Source organism: Mastomys coucha, unplaced genomic scaffold, assembly GCF_008632895.1.
Source record: "Mastomys coucha isolate ucsf_1 unplaced genomic scaffold, UCSF_Mcou_1 pScaffold3, whole genome shotgun sequence".
NCBI classification, from domain to species: domain Eukaryota; kingdom Metazoa; phylum Chordata; class Mammalia; order Rodentia; family Muridae; genus Mastomys; species Mastomys coucha.
The window spans coordinates 7,692,417-7,706,721 of record NW_022196909.1 but is presented as its reverse complement, the minus strand read 5'-3'; the positions used below and the strand labels follow the sequence as shown (position 1 = coordinate 7,706,721).

At 45.6% G+C, this 14,305-nt stretch overlaps 1 protein-coding gene across 1 annotated transcript in view; it reads left to right on the top strand.

Annotated features, from left to right (window-relative positions):
• The window catches only part of LOC116075167, a 156,191-nt gene that overhangs the window by 84,160 nt on the left and 57,726 nt on the right, over nt 1-14,305 (top strand). The window contains exon 29 of the mRNA XM_031348191.1: nt 6,191-6,325. Coding sequence (XP_031204051.1) covers nt 6,191-6,325 — 135 coding nt within the window. The remainder of the gene's footprint in view (nt 1-6,190; nt 6,326-14,305) is intronic.

Genomic DNA, 14,305 nt, shown 5'->3' with positions numbered 1-14,305 from the left:
TCTCTCTCTCTCTCTCTCTCTCTCTGCTCTGCTCTTGTGTTTTTCCCCCTCTCTCTGCTCTTCCTCTCTCTGTCTCCCCGTCTGCACAGCAACTTCTCAGGTCTCTTGTGAGACTAGTGAGCCCACTGGAGAGCTCATCCAAAATAAACCTGGTTTTCATAGTTTTAATTCAGCTCAAATTTACTTATTTTGTTAGTGGAAAAACCTATTAGCGTCATAGAGCTATCTTCTGGTTTGAAATCTTTTTAAGGATACTCAAGGCCACTCTACAGGTTAGTTTTCATTCTGTTTCCTTCTTCCTTGTAACCTACAGAGCATTCACGTGAAGAAGCTGATAGCCTTGTTAGCTCAGAACCGTCTGATAAGGATGTGGGAGGTTCTAGCTTCATATTCTAATCAGTGAAGGGACACTAGGTTATAGATGGTATCTTAATGCGTCTAGTATTGATAAGATAGTATGTAATAGATGTCAGAGAGGTAGTTCTGACAGTAACATGCACACTGTGTGAGCATGAAGACTTGAGAGCACATTAAGAAAAGCTTGAGATCTGAGTGCTTGGGAGGCACAGACAGGTGCATCTGGGGCTCCTTAGCCATCCTATCCAGCCTCACTGGAGAACTGCAGGGCAATAAGAAACCCTGCTTGAAAAATAAGGTCGATGGCATCTGAGGGACCATTCCCAAGGCTGATCTCTTACCCATGCACACATGTGCACACACATATACAAACTCATACACTCACACCCACATGGACATGCTAACATGTACACGCACACAAACCACACAATGTGTATGTGTGTGTTGGAGTTGTGAGTGTGTATGTCACATGTGTGTGGTGCCCGTGGAAGCCAGAAGAGGGTGTCAGATTCTCTGGGGCTAGAACTGCAGGCAGTTGTGAGCTATCCAGCATGGGTTCTAGGAACTAAACTAAGGTCCTGAAGAGAGCAAGTGTTCTTAACTGCTGAGCCATCTCCACAGCCTCAGCAATAGAATCTTACGGAAAGTAAACAGGGAGCTGGAGAGATGGCTCAGCAGGTAAGAACACCGACTGCTCTTCCAAAGGTCATGAGTTCAAATTCCAGCAACCACATGGTGGCTCACAACTACCCGCAATGAGATTTGATGCCCTCTTCTGTGCATCTGAAGACAGCTACAGTGTACTTATAATAAATAAATCTTTACAAAAAAAAAAAAGAAAGAAAGAAAGAAAGAAAGTAACAGGATGTAGTGGAAGCAGAAAGTGTTTTCTTTTAGTGATTCGCTTTATACAAATTAACTCACTAGTTGTGTTGATAATGGTCAACTAAAATCATGTACGTGGTAGCCAAAAATTCTAAAATGAGGGTGAGCCTAAGAAATGAGGTGATAGGCCTGCTTAGACTCATTGATTTTAAAACAACAAGGGTAAGCGACATGAGTCTTTCCCCTTCCAGTTGAAAGGGACCCTGAAGCTGGTGGCTCATAGGTTTGCAACCTGCTAATGCACACAGAAGAGATCTGGATATTCTAACGTAGGGCACAGGCGAGACAGGGGCCAACTGGTGTCATAGGAGAATGCTGAATGTCTAGCTAGGATGAGGAAACAGGGAGAAGGCTGATGTTGGCACCACCTTGGCAAAAAGCTTAGGACTGTCACAGGCTAATGATGTCAACTGGACACAAGCAAGTCCCAAAGACTAGAGTCACAAGATTAAAGCCACGTCAAACTGCTCTTATTAATACATACTGAGCTGCATGCTCTTATGGGGGCTGCTGGGTTTCAGAGAGTCAGGAGAAAGGAAGATGGGCCATGAAAAATATCTATCCTGATCCTTGAGTCTGTGACAGCTGGGGCCACATTTCCAGTTGACCCCTGTCCCGGAAGTGCTTTTGCAGCTGGGGCAAGAGTCCCACCTACTCTAACCCTAATCAGTGGAGAAAGCACTGAGGCTCTCCCTGGAGAGACAGAGAGAAGACACTGCCAAGGCCATCAGCCCATGATGGTGGCACTGAGGATCAGCGGAGCTGGGATGACCACTGAGGGCATAGAGTTCTAAATGAAGGAAGTTGAGTCCTTGCTGCTGCTGGACCATGGCCCCGGAGGTTATGGAACTCAGTTTTTCTGAAGTGTCAGTTAGAAAGTGTACACTTCAGTTATTGCAAGTGAAGGGGGAAAAATGTGCTCAGGGGGAATATGTACAAAGTTTTGCATGCTCTGACTTGCTGAAAATAGATGAACAAATTAAATGAAAAAAAAAATTCCACTAAGATAGTCACCCGCCTAAGAAGGTTGCTTGGCTGCTCTGCTCCTGGCCCAGGTCCCAGAGGAGGCAGGAAAACCAAGGTGGAAGATAAAATTGAGTGGGGCCTTTATTGGTGGTAGATGAGATGACGTTTGTGGACTTCCACACTTTAAAAATATTTTGTAAAAAAATAAAAATAAAAAAATAAAAATAAAAATATTTTGTAAAGTTCTGGATATGAGCTTATGGGTTCTCCTCTATGACCAAGAGAAGCCATCACAACCAACTGAGCATCTATGGACCCTGCCAACTTCTCCCCTTTCCCTCCCCTATGCCTTTCCCTTCGGACCAGTGTGAAGCATGAGTGGGGGCGTCTGCACTGAATTTTCTTTGCCAAAGATCAAAAGGCCAGTTTGAGTTCAAACACAATAAATATGCTCTCCCTCCTTGTTCTCTCCTCCATTGTGAGTGTGTGAGCATCAGGAGCAGGAGAGCTCCCCACCCTGAGCCCTCCCACAAATAGGTAGATCTTCTTTGCTTTCCTGGGTACTCTGGCCACCTTCCACTCCATTTGCAACCCCAGGCGGCTTCCCCAGCCTACACTGACACTTCCTGGCTACAAGCAGCCTATCCCTTCCGAAGGATGAAACAATGTAGCTGGTAAAGTCGGTAGGAGGCAAGGGAGAGGTGGTTCCCATCAGAACAACTGCACTATGATAAGCCGCATGCCAATACAGGACCACACTCACACAGACCCTGTCTCTCTGCCTCAAGGGCTGGGATCAAGGGTGTGGTGTTGCACAAGCTAGCCCCTATATCTGGCTTTATTTGTGTTTTGATATGTGACATTTTAATTATGTCCTAAAAAAGAATGGGTTTCATTATCCACAGCAGCTCTCTTTCCGCTTTGATGTTGCGTATATTTCAGTTGTCTCCCGTCCTTCAGGCCTCTCTGTCCCATTCTCTTGATCCCCTTTCCAGTTTGATGGTCTATGCCCATACTCACATATGTACAGACACACACACAAAATGCACACACAGACACACAATATATATTTAACATTTATAAATTTTAGTGTATATATTTATGTATATGTATATTAAAATCTAGGCTTTGCATATGAGGGAGACCATGTGATATTTGTCTTTCTGAGTATAGATTGTAAGACTCCAACAAGCCTTAGCTACTGGGGACCCTCCGAGAGTGAACCACGTGGAGCTGGGGATCGATGTAAAAGTGAGAGGAATTTATTGTTCCAGCACGCTGGGGTTATCCTGCACCCAAAGGAGAGGCAGTGACCCCCAAGCAGCAGCCATTAGGCACAATGTGATTGGCAGAACAGTGTGACTTAAACTGATTTGTCCTTAGGGAGTGAGGTAGCAAGGGGTGTCCACTGGTCGGTCCCCCCAGTGGCCTTACTGAGGAATGTCAGCCTTTCTCTTCTAGGAGGGGAGGGGTACCTACCCACTGGGGGGGTGGGAGTGTCTGGTGGAATTTTCCAACGGCTCTGAGCTAACCTCTTGAGGATTACCTCAGCTAATACAGTAAGGTGTCTGGATCCATCTTTTTTTTTTTTTCAAATTTCATGTTTCTCCACAGCTGAATAAAATTGTACGTATGAATCTTGTTTTCGTTTCCTGCTCATCTACTGGCCAATAGCTGATTCCGCATCCCCACTATTATGAATAGAGCATCAACGACTTTCAAGTCTCTGTAGTGGGAGGCAGGGTTCTTTGTGTATGTCCTCAAGAGCTGTGCAGCTGGGTTATAGGGTCATTCTATTTTAAACGTTTTTGAGAAACCTCATACTCATGTGTACAGTGGCTGTTTCCATTCACTCCCACCAGCGGTGAACAGGGTCTCTTCTTCCCCATAAGGATAACAACCAGTATTTGTTGTTATTTGTTTTCTCAATGTTAGCAATTCTGACTAGGGTGAGACTGTCTGCCAGTGTGGTTTTAACTTGCATTTCCCAGGTGGCTGAAGATGTGGATTACCATCTTTAAAAACACTTATTGCCCATTTGTTTTTCTTTTTTGAGAACTGTGTTTGGTCTGGTCATTGATCTATGAGTTGGCAGTGGGTTTCTCAGTGTTTAACTTTCGTGGTTTATGTACTGCCGACATTCTCCATCCCCATCTGAGGTGTCGCTTGGCTGACAGCTCCCTTTGCTGGGCAGGTTCTTAATCTCATACAGTCCTGTGTGTCAGCTCTTGTGTGGTATGGAACTCCTGTTCAGTCCTTGCCTGTTCTTACTGTCCAGCCTCGGCTGAAATTCCTTCAGCAGTTTCAGCGATTCAAGTTTTTAACTCAGGCCTTGGTCCAGTTTTAGTTGATTTTTGTCAACACACAAGTGTTTTGATCACAGGCAAAAGAGAACAACACAACGGACATGCTAAAATGGAGACAGGCACCATGAGCCGAGCACTCCAAGGGTCCTGTCTTTATTTACAGCCACTTGCTCGAAACGTAGGCCCAAATGCTCTGTGTGTTTACATTTCTATGGTGCTTTAGTCATAGGGTAGGTGGGTTTTGGTTTTTTTTTGTTTTTTTTTTTTTTTCCTTTTACAAGTTACCACAGATGACTGTAAACATTTTGTTTGGTTGCCACTTGCCTGTACACTGAAACCACAAGCCATAGACAAATGACACTCAGTGGCCACCTCTGCTCCTGCCACGCACCCCAAAAGTTTGTGTTCCTCACACTTCTCTTAGAACCCAATGGAACCATCACATTTAGAGGACTCTTATTTTTATTGATTAATTAATTATTTATTTATAATGCAATTATTGGACCCAATTATTTGGGACAGGGGAAAACCCCAACCATCTATCTGTCGTGTAGAATAACAATGGGACACAGAATCTGGACCGCTCATCTTTCCCAAAGTCACATGAAAATGTTGCAAGTACCAGCATTCATTCTCCACCCTGGAACAACCTTGGTCAAACTCCTCCACATACAGCTTCATTCCCATAGTCCTCTGCTTTCCTGGTGTACAAAGGGCTGAGGAGGCCCAGCACTAGCCAGGTAGGAAGAAGGCTGCTTGGGCCTGGAGTGGCCACCCAGAGAGAAGGCACCCTCAGCCATGTCCTTGAGCAGTGCCTGTCTTGGGCTGCCATGAGGAACGCCGACCGCAGCTTCACAGCCTCTCCTGCACCAGGGTAGAAAGCTATTCCCCACCCCTCAGCGGAAGCATTTTTGAGGCAGCTGGTATTCAGATAGCCCTGATGGGCTCCCTGCTTGGGTGTTGTTTTTTGCTGAGCTCTCCTCTTTCATCTGACTCCTTTCCCTCCCTGAGCCAAGGGCAGAAGGCCAGGTGTTGGCCAGGTTCCTCAACCCAGCCCCTGGGGCTCCAAAAAGCTGCTGTTTCCAGTTTCATCTGTGGATCCTTCTTTTGTAGCAAAGGTTCAATTCCTGAAATGGCTAGAATCACCTAGAAAGTCATATATGGATATGTATACACATGTATGTGTGTACAAGTATGTATATGCGTCGTATCTTTGTACTGGCTTTATGACTCTTGAGTCTTTCAGTCCACACGCTGGTGACAAAGGCAAGCTGATTCTCTGGGCATGACAATGAAAATGAATGTGGATTCTATCGGACAGTAACTTGAAGGCCCTAGTGGGTATTCTGGGAACCTCCTCATCCTACGCCATTGCTTACTCCTTCTATTCTGAGACCATGGCTTTGCTGATTTCAAAATTTCAGCAGTGTGTTCTTACTGTGCTAACACCAGGGTGTCTTTCTATCTCTCAGAGGGAGGGAGGAAGGGAAGCTATATCAGACCCTGGTTCCTAGAGCTTCTGGTCTCGCAAGACATATAATTAGCATGTCCACAAACAAAGCAAGTCTGCTTGGGTGACAAGTGGGTCCTGGAGGAGAAAGGCAAGCCTGATGGGTTGGCTTTGGCAGTCTGTATTTCACACGGTCTGACTTCAGTGTTGCCTGCTTTCTAGGGAGTGAACTTCAAGAGCTGCAGAAAATGATTGACAGTCTCCAGAAGCCCCAGGACCCGAGCCAGGTGGCCCAGGCCCTCCTCCTCCGCAGGGAGGTGATGCTGCTGCAGTTTGATGCAGCGGTGAGACATCTCCTCCGGTAAGAGCTAGAGCAGCGCTGTTCCTGCCAACTGTCTCTGCTGAGCAGGTGCTCGCAGAGGCCCCACTCAGGGAGGCCACGGTTAGCAAGATTAGATAACCAGCCTAAAATAGGGCTGCAGACAGATCCGGCACACCGGCTACCAACTGTTCCTCGCCAAGCCTGTGTGTGCCAAGCCTGTGTGTGCCTGTGTGTGTGAAGCCTGTATGTGTGAAGCCTGTGTGTGCGAAGCCTGTGTGTGCCTGTGTGTGTGAAGCTCTGGTGTTCCTGAGGTTTTTCAAGACAATTTCCAGACAGCCTGTGTAACAATTGCTACTTTTAATCTCCAGTGTACGTCATATGGATTCAAGCTTTGGTATCTCTGAAGGCCATTGTTCTAAAGAGTTCATTTCTCCTTTTCCAGTCTACCTTTCAAAGGGACAGCTTTCACAGATCGTCGAAAGCTCCCGGGACTGGCTATAGGAGTGGATTGTTAAGTAAGCTCTACCTCGATCTTAGAGGGAGCATCTCCTCAAGTTTGCTGTGTACAAACGTTTCTTTTGGTTGATTAGTCAGGATTCTAATGGATTGGAATGGAGTTCTGATTAATATTCGTGTTTCCAGAAAATGTTTTATATGAGAAAGAAAGAGCCACCCTGAGGACCCCTGGATTTGTACGTGTGGGGGGTGGGGTAGGGGCATTGCCTGTTGTTTTTAATTAGAGTAAAGGGCATCGGCAACAAAACATTAGTATCTTGCTATGTACCACAGGAAATCCTGAAACTAAGTAGCCAAAGCAGACCTTGAACTTGGGATCTTTCTGTCTTAGGCTCCTGAGTGCTCAGCCTGTTCACCAGCCCAACTCTGATTATCCTTTTATTTTGTTTTGAAAGAAAGTCTTAATTTGTATCCCTTGTTGGTCTGGAACTCGCTCTGTAAACAGGGCAGCCTTGAGTTTGGCTCAGTTTCTAGCACTCAGATTACACTCACAATCCTCCCCTGCCCCAACCATTGCCAGTTTCTCTTAAATTACTAAAACTTGCCAACTCCGTCCAGTTCATCTTCAGGATGTGCATTCAGCCAGGAAGGGCCCCAAAGGGCTGTAGCAGAAAATTACAAGTGTTTCCCACCCTTAGCATGGAGCATCCATAGAGAACAGAGATAGGGAATTATATTGAATGGACATATTGTTTTACTTTGCATTTGGTTTTTTCTGCCAACAGTTCTTGGGTTTAGAATAGAAATTTAGCAGAGTGCGAAGCTTCATGCTGACTTTCTTACTTCTTATTAACAAACGGCTTTGTATCTGTAGCTTAGTGTAGTTCATGGGCTGGTGTTGCTGTCCAGCAGCAACGTTAAAAGGGGTAGGGTTACCTGGAATATGGAGTTAGAAGGAAATAGGAGGAGATAAAAAGAGATAGGAGGAGGCAGGGTAGCCAAAATTATACCTACCCACGAGGAAGGTACCTTAAAACATTAGACAGGAGCCTTTATCACTCAGCCATCTTGAACCTTTAATAATCAATCTTTGTTCCCCCAATAGGTATAATACGTGAGGCAAAACCACTCCCCCAAGTACGTCAGTAATGAAGACCCAATCAACGTTTTCTTAGTCTCTATAGCAGGCAGGATTTCTGATGTGACTGGAGCCAGTAATGAGGCGTGGCAAATAGCAGGAGGTGGGCAGAGAGGTGTGGTTAAGAGAGGCAGGCTTCAAATCAGGAGGGTAACAATTCCTCTCTTTATATTAGAAAACAGACAGAGAGTTCTTTTAGTTATAAACAAAAAGTAGGGAAAAGGTCCTGGAGCTCGGCACATATTCTGTATGGGAAACATCACAGTGTTTTAGCTGGAGGGCTCTGTATATCTCTCTGGTTCCATCGTCTCAGACTATATGACACAGCAAACCGGGCTTATAATATGTCTTCAGCAAAGACACAGCCACTCTGCATGTGTCTCTGTCTGGGTTGACTTCACTACCAGAGAGACAGACACCTCTCTGCACCATCTATCCATATAAAATGTCAAGATATGCCTTTAACACTTGTAGAGTCCAGGAGTTGCTACAGTCTCTCTGTAGTCCATTTCTGTGAAGTCCATGTGAAGCAGCGCTGGTGTGCTGATGGGCAGCTGGGTGTAGACACCTTAGTTGAGTTCTGGAGTAGTAGCTCCCCAGCTAGGAGCCTTTTCAATGGCTTTGCCTTCAATAGGCCTTTAGTTCAATTGTCAATAAGTAACTTTCATGTTAGAAGCTCTGAGATTGAGCTTAGAGAAGAAGAGCTCCGGGACTGAGCGAATTTTGATTGTTTGTAGACTCTGGGAATGAGTCTGTTTGATATAAAAAACTTAAAAGATAAAAATAACAATAACTAGACGATGTCTCAGGTACTTGGTTGCAAATTAGCAACGCTTAGGCCCAAGGTTTGGCCTCTAGGTATAGAGGGAAATCAATGTTGACTCTTAGAAAACGGTGGAGTCTCTTACAGCCAAGCAAACTCTGTTGGCCAGTAAAAAATGTTCAGCCAATAGATTTGGCACAAAAACATGTCTATAAAAGGATACTGTGTCTGTATCCACTTGGCAAATAAAAGTATAAGGCTGCCATTGTGTATCAACACCAAAGGAGCCCCTTCCCCAGGTCAAGGTGGGATTAAGAAAATAAGGTGTTAGTAAGTGGAGTGACACACCATTTCATAATGGATGTTTCAAGACAAGTGAAAGGCAACACGCCTTTAAACATGAGCAAGAAGTAAAGCATGCCTTAAAAGAGGCGAAAAAATGAGATATTATTTAACATAATCAAAAAAGCAAAACATGTCTTTTAATATAAGTGAAAAACCGGCTGGAATGTCTGTGACTGCTGGATAGTCACCGAGTGGGCCACTGAATTGACCTTTGTACTCTGAAAGCCCAAAGGTTCTTTCCTCCATTTTGGTCCAGTTCTGGCCATACAGGGTTCTGTCTGGTTCTGTTTTAAGGATACCTCTCTGCTTCCCGACAGTTACCCTCACAGTGTGACCAGGAATGGGGCTGGAGACTGAATGTCCTATGCCCGCTTTCTCTGTCCTTCTCAGAAGAAGCGGCTGGGTTTCAGACCTGGGACAAGGGGCTAACATACCAAAGCAGACCTGACCTCCTGGTTCTCCCAACATCCCTCAGTCTCCATCTGTTACAAAGGGTCGAGATAAAGGCTGAAGGGGGAATGTCACCCTTCCCCATCATCTGTGGTAGCACTGACCCTGCAAATGAAGGGAAATGTTTAGACAGTCAAGAGACAGGACACAGGTAAACCTCCCTGGGTCATCTCAGAATTTACCTGAGCAAGCAGGGCTCTGTGACCCAGGGAAGGATCAGCTCCTGCAAGGGAAGGATTCCATCTGGGTCATACTGTCTAGGGCCCAGCATTTGCCTCTGTCCATTGAGGAGTTGTCTAACTCCTGGTCCATGACATGCCTGAGGGTCAAGATTGCTTGTAGGAGAGGAGGGAGTCCTTCAGAGGCACCTTGTAGAATAGGATGAATGGGGAAACGAGTATTTCTACTCTCTGTGTGCTGTTGCCATTAGGGGTGATTAGGGGAAAGAGAGAAGGGGAGGCATCCTAAGGATACACTCCCTCCAGCAAGGGGAGGCGTCCTAAGGATACACTCCCTCCAGCAAGCCCCCTCTGGAAGCTAGGGTGATTAGGGGAGAGAGAGGAGGGGAGGCGTCCTAAGGATACACTCCCTCCAGCAAGGGGAGGTGTCCTAAGGATACACTCCCTCCAGCAAGCCCCCTCTGGAAGCTAGCCACGGGGCGCATAGGTGAACAGTACCAGCTTCATTTCTTTGGCTCTTTTTTTGTTTTTTGTTTTTCATTTTTCATTTTAGACTTATTTTTTATGCTGGTCCATTTCAAGTCTCTCTGATCATTCAAATGTCAGCATATGGCTTAAGACCATCTGAAGGTTTCATGCAACATGGTCTTGGCACATGGCCACTGCCCCAGTCTCTAGTATTTGAGAAGTGCAGAACCATAAGTGTGCCTGGCCTGTCAGGGCAGGCTTTGTTATATTCTTAAAAAAAAAAAAAAGATTTATTTACTCATTTAATGTATATGAGTACACTGCAGCAGAAGAGGGCATCCGATTCCATTACAGATGGTTGTGAGCTACCATGTGTTTGCTGGGAATTGAAGTCAGGACCTCTGGTAGAACAGTCAATTCTCCTAAACACTGAGCCATCCCTCCAGCCCGTTTTGTTGCGTTGTTGCTCCCAGGGGAAAGCTCTAGCACACATCCTGAGTGTTCCTTGCTTTCTGAGGTTCAGGTCAAAAGCAGCCTGCCTGGCATCAGGCTTTTGGCAGTTCTCTCCCGTGAGGCGGGGCAGGCTTCCTCGGAGCCCCCAGCCATGTGTTGATAAGAAAACATACAGGGTATGGCAGAAATGTTTGAAGAATTAAATATTGTATGGGGCTGCGGACTTACAGATCCCAGCCAGGCTTTGCCAACTGAGGTTCTGAAAGACTTGTCACAATATTTCCAAAGTCACAATAAAGCATACATGCACATTTCCCTAAAGAAATGTAGCTTAAAAAAAAATGTAACATTTTTTTTTCTTGTCTTTTCTTTCATTCTTTCTTCTTTTGTTTGAACTGGAGTCTTAGAACCAGGCTGAGAGGGGCCTGGCTTTGGTTGCCAAGTCTGTGGGCTATGAATTATTTTTCCTGCCTTTACAGAAAAGAAAAGAGAAATACAGAGAAGTTTTGTAACTTCCCAGGTCCACACCTGTTGCTGTGGTAGAACTTGGATTCATACTTCCTAGCTGACTCCTCATTCCGTATCCCTTCCTCCAGCTTAGAGCTTAGGTTAAATGTTGTATAAAATTTCTTTTAAAATTGGAAAATAATGTGGTTGCACACACCTGTAATCTCAGAAGCCTGAGGAAAAAGAGATGCTATACTGTGAATTTGAGGCCAGCCTGGGCTACGTAGTCAATACCAGAATAGCCAGAATGACGTAAGAAGATCATGTCCCCCCAAAACAAAAATAGTCAGGTGAGGTAGTGTGCCGCGGACCAGGGTTTCTTGCGGGGTCCCTTATTCCGAGGGACTAGGGATTCTGGCCAGGTGGGCACAGGATTCGGCTTTTGACAAACAGACTACACACGAGTGGTGTAAAATCTGAGTGTATTTCTTTAATAATGACATGAGGCTTTTACAATCATTGCAAAAGAGAAATGAAAAATCTGGCAGCTCAACAGTTGAGGTACCTCTGAGGCTATCTGAAACATACTGGGTCTAAAGCAGCAGCTATCTCTTCTGACCTGGTGCTGCATCCCCCAGGTCCAAGTGGCCTGGGACCGGGGGACTGCGAGAGATACATGAATCTGAGTCCTAGCCCATCTAAGTTCTAGTGCTAGTCCTGCATGTGAGTCCAAGTCCTTCTTCCCCCAGTCCTAGTGCTAGACTGAAGTCAAGTAGGCAAGCTACCCCCACACACCAAGGTCAACAGGGTCTGGTAGCTAGGTGTGAAGCAGGAGGAAGAGGGGTGGAGCCCTCCCTGTTGAGGTATTCTTATGCTAATTCTCTGGTTCTTGCTGGAGGCAGGCAGAGGGGTCTTAGAGTGAGAGAAACCTTTCAATTACTCTCTAGTACTTAAAATATTAAACAAGGATAGTTGGAAACATTGTGTTGGCCAGGAGACAATGCCCAATCTTAATCATTTACAAATCATTACTTGGGGTACCTTTATGCCCAATTATGAGGCCGTGTTGATGATTGGAAAGACTAATCTGGAACACGTCTGAGTTAGGGGATATACTAGCAACTGGTCTGAAATCCAGGAGGCACAGATCTCCTTTTGAAGTCTTATTGCCTCTTATCCTTTATCAGGACTTTATCCCCGATATTTTGGATGTGACTGGAGTAGACGAGTGTGCGTAGCAGTAGTGCTTATCTGTTGTCCCAGAACTTGGGAGATTGAAGGATCAGGCATTCTGTGTACATTGAGTTCGAAGCCAGCCTGAGCTGTGTCAGATCCTATCTCAAAGCAAAACAACAACAAAAAGAATAAATAAAATAGGAAAATGATAGTCTTAGTTAGGGTTTCTACTGCTGCCATAAAACATCATGACCAAAAGCAACTAGTGAGAAAGGATGTGTTTTAACTAACACCTTGTACCATCGTGCACGGATGTCAGGACAGGAACTAAAGGCAGGAACTTAACTAACACCTTGTACCATCGTGCACGGATGTCAGGACAGGAACTTAAGGCAGGAACCTGGAGGCAGAGACATGCAGAGGTCATGGAGGAGTGCTCTTTATGCACTTGCTCCTCACAGCTTGTTCAGCCTGCTTTCTTACAGAACCCAGGGCCACCAGACCAGGGGTGGCACCGTCCTCCCAATTAAAAAAAAAAGAAAAGTACCACAGGCTTGCCCACAGGCCAATCTGCTGGGGGGATTTTCTCAGTTGAGATTCCCTCTTTCCAAACAACTGCAGCTTGTGAAAGGTGGACACAAAATTATTTAGCATAATAATAAATGTTTACTAGAATAGTCTCCAATGGAGAGGGTTGGTCGAAGTAAAGGAAGATCTACCTAGTGATAAAAGGATATTAGTTTCTCTTTCATTGCTCTGACAAAATATACAACAAAAGTCACTTAATGAAGGAAAAACTTATTTTGACCTAGTCTGAGGGTATAGTTATCATGCCGAGCGAAGTGTGGAATCTCGGGTGGGGGTGGGGGTTGGGGGATGGGGGTGTGGGGGTGTGGTGGATGGTCACATTGCAGTCTTGAGCCAGAAGATGAATGCTGGTGTTTACCTTGCTTTATCCTCTTTCTGTTTGATTCGGTTTGAGACTCCAACCCATGAGATGGTGCGATCCACATTTAGGGTGGTGTTGCTAGATTTGCAACTTTGTGGGTTCCTCTTCTTCCCACCCTTTGTCCCCCCAGTTTCACCCCCTAATAGTAGATAGGAGAGGAAGAAGAATGGGGGGAGGGGGAGAAATAGAGAATTTTTGGATCTAATTACCTTCCTTTTGTTTCTTCTTTGAGCACAACTACAAACAAACCACACCCACCACCCACCCCACCCCACCCCACCCCCACACACATACACTTGTATCAAATGCCCCTTAACCCCCAACCCCACCTAGCAGGGCTCTGAAAAGTTCCCAGACTTCCAAAACTCACAAACTAGTTGCAGCTGGCAAAACCATGCCTCTCCTAGAGCGTGAGGCAAATCATAGTCAGCTGTTTAGGACAATCCAAAGCAGCCCCATATTCCCACACTGGGATTAAAACAAAAACATTTCTATGCTTTTAAAACAAAACCAAAATTCTAGAATTCTCACCACAGAAAGGGGAGGGAGAGCGGGGGGGGGGGCACTCTTCCTTCTTTAATCTATCCAGAAACCCCCTCAGAGACATGCCCAGTTGTCTGTTAATCCTAAGTCAATCAAGTTAACCATGAAGACCATACATCACAGTTATGCTCCCTAGAGACAAATTCAGTCCACAGCAGATCATGCAGACTCAGGGACTAAGAAGCAGTCCTGCCCAGTGTAGCTTGGGAACTAGTGGGTTTAATTTGGGTCACTCACGGATGAAGGCAGCCACACCATCAAAACCCAGTTCTCCTGTCTTGCCACTCCCCCGAACAACTGTTTACCTCCCTCCATCCCCTTCATGACAGAAAGATCACAGGCCCAGTCTTGTGTTGGTCTTCTGCTTATAATCACTGCTGCTATGAGTTTAAAAGGACAATGGCCATGCCACGGCCAGAGGACCAGGTTCCATAATGCCTGGGTTCCTTAGTTGGGCTCTAAAATTTTTCCAAGGATTGAAGTCACTTTGGTAACCATTTGTAGAACATGCCAGGAGGTGGAGAGATGCAGCAGTTAAATCCCAGCACTTGGGAGGCAGAGACAGGTGGATTTCTGAATTCGAAGCCAGCCTGGTCTACAGAGTGAGTTCCAGGACAGCCAGAGCTACACAGAGAAACTCTGTCTCGAAAAA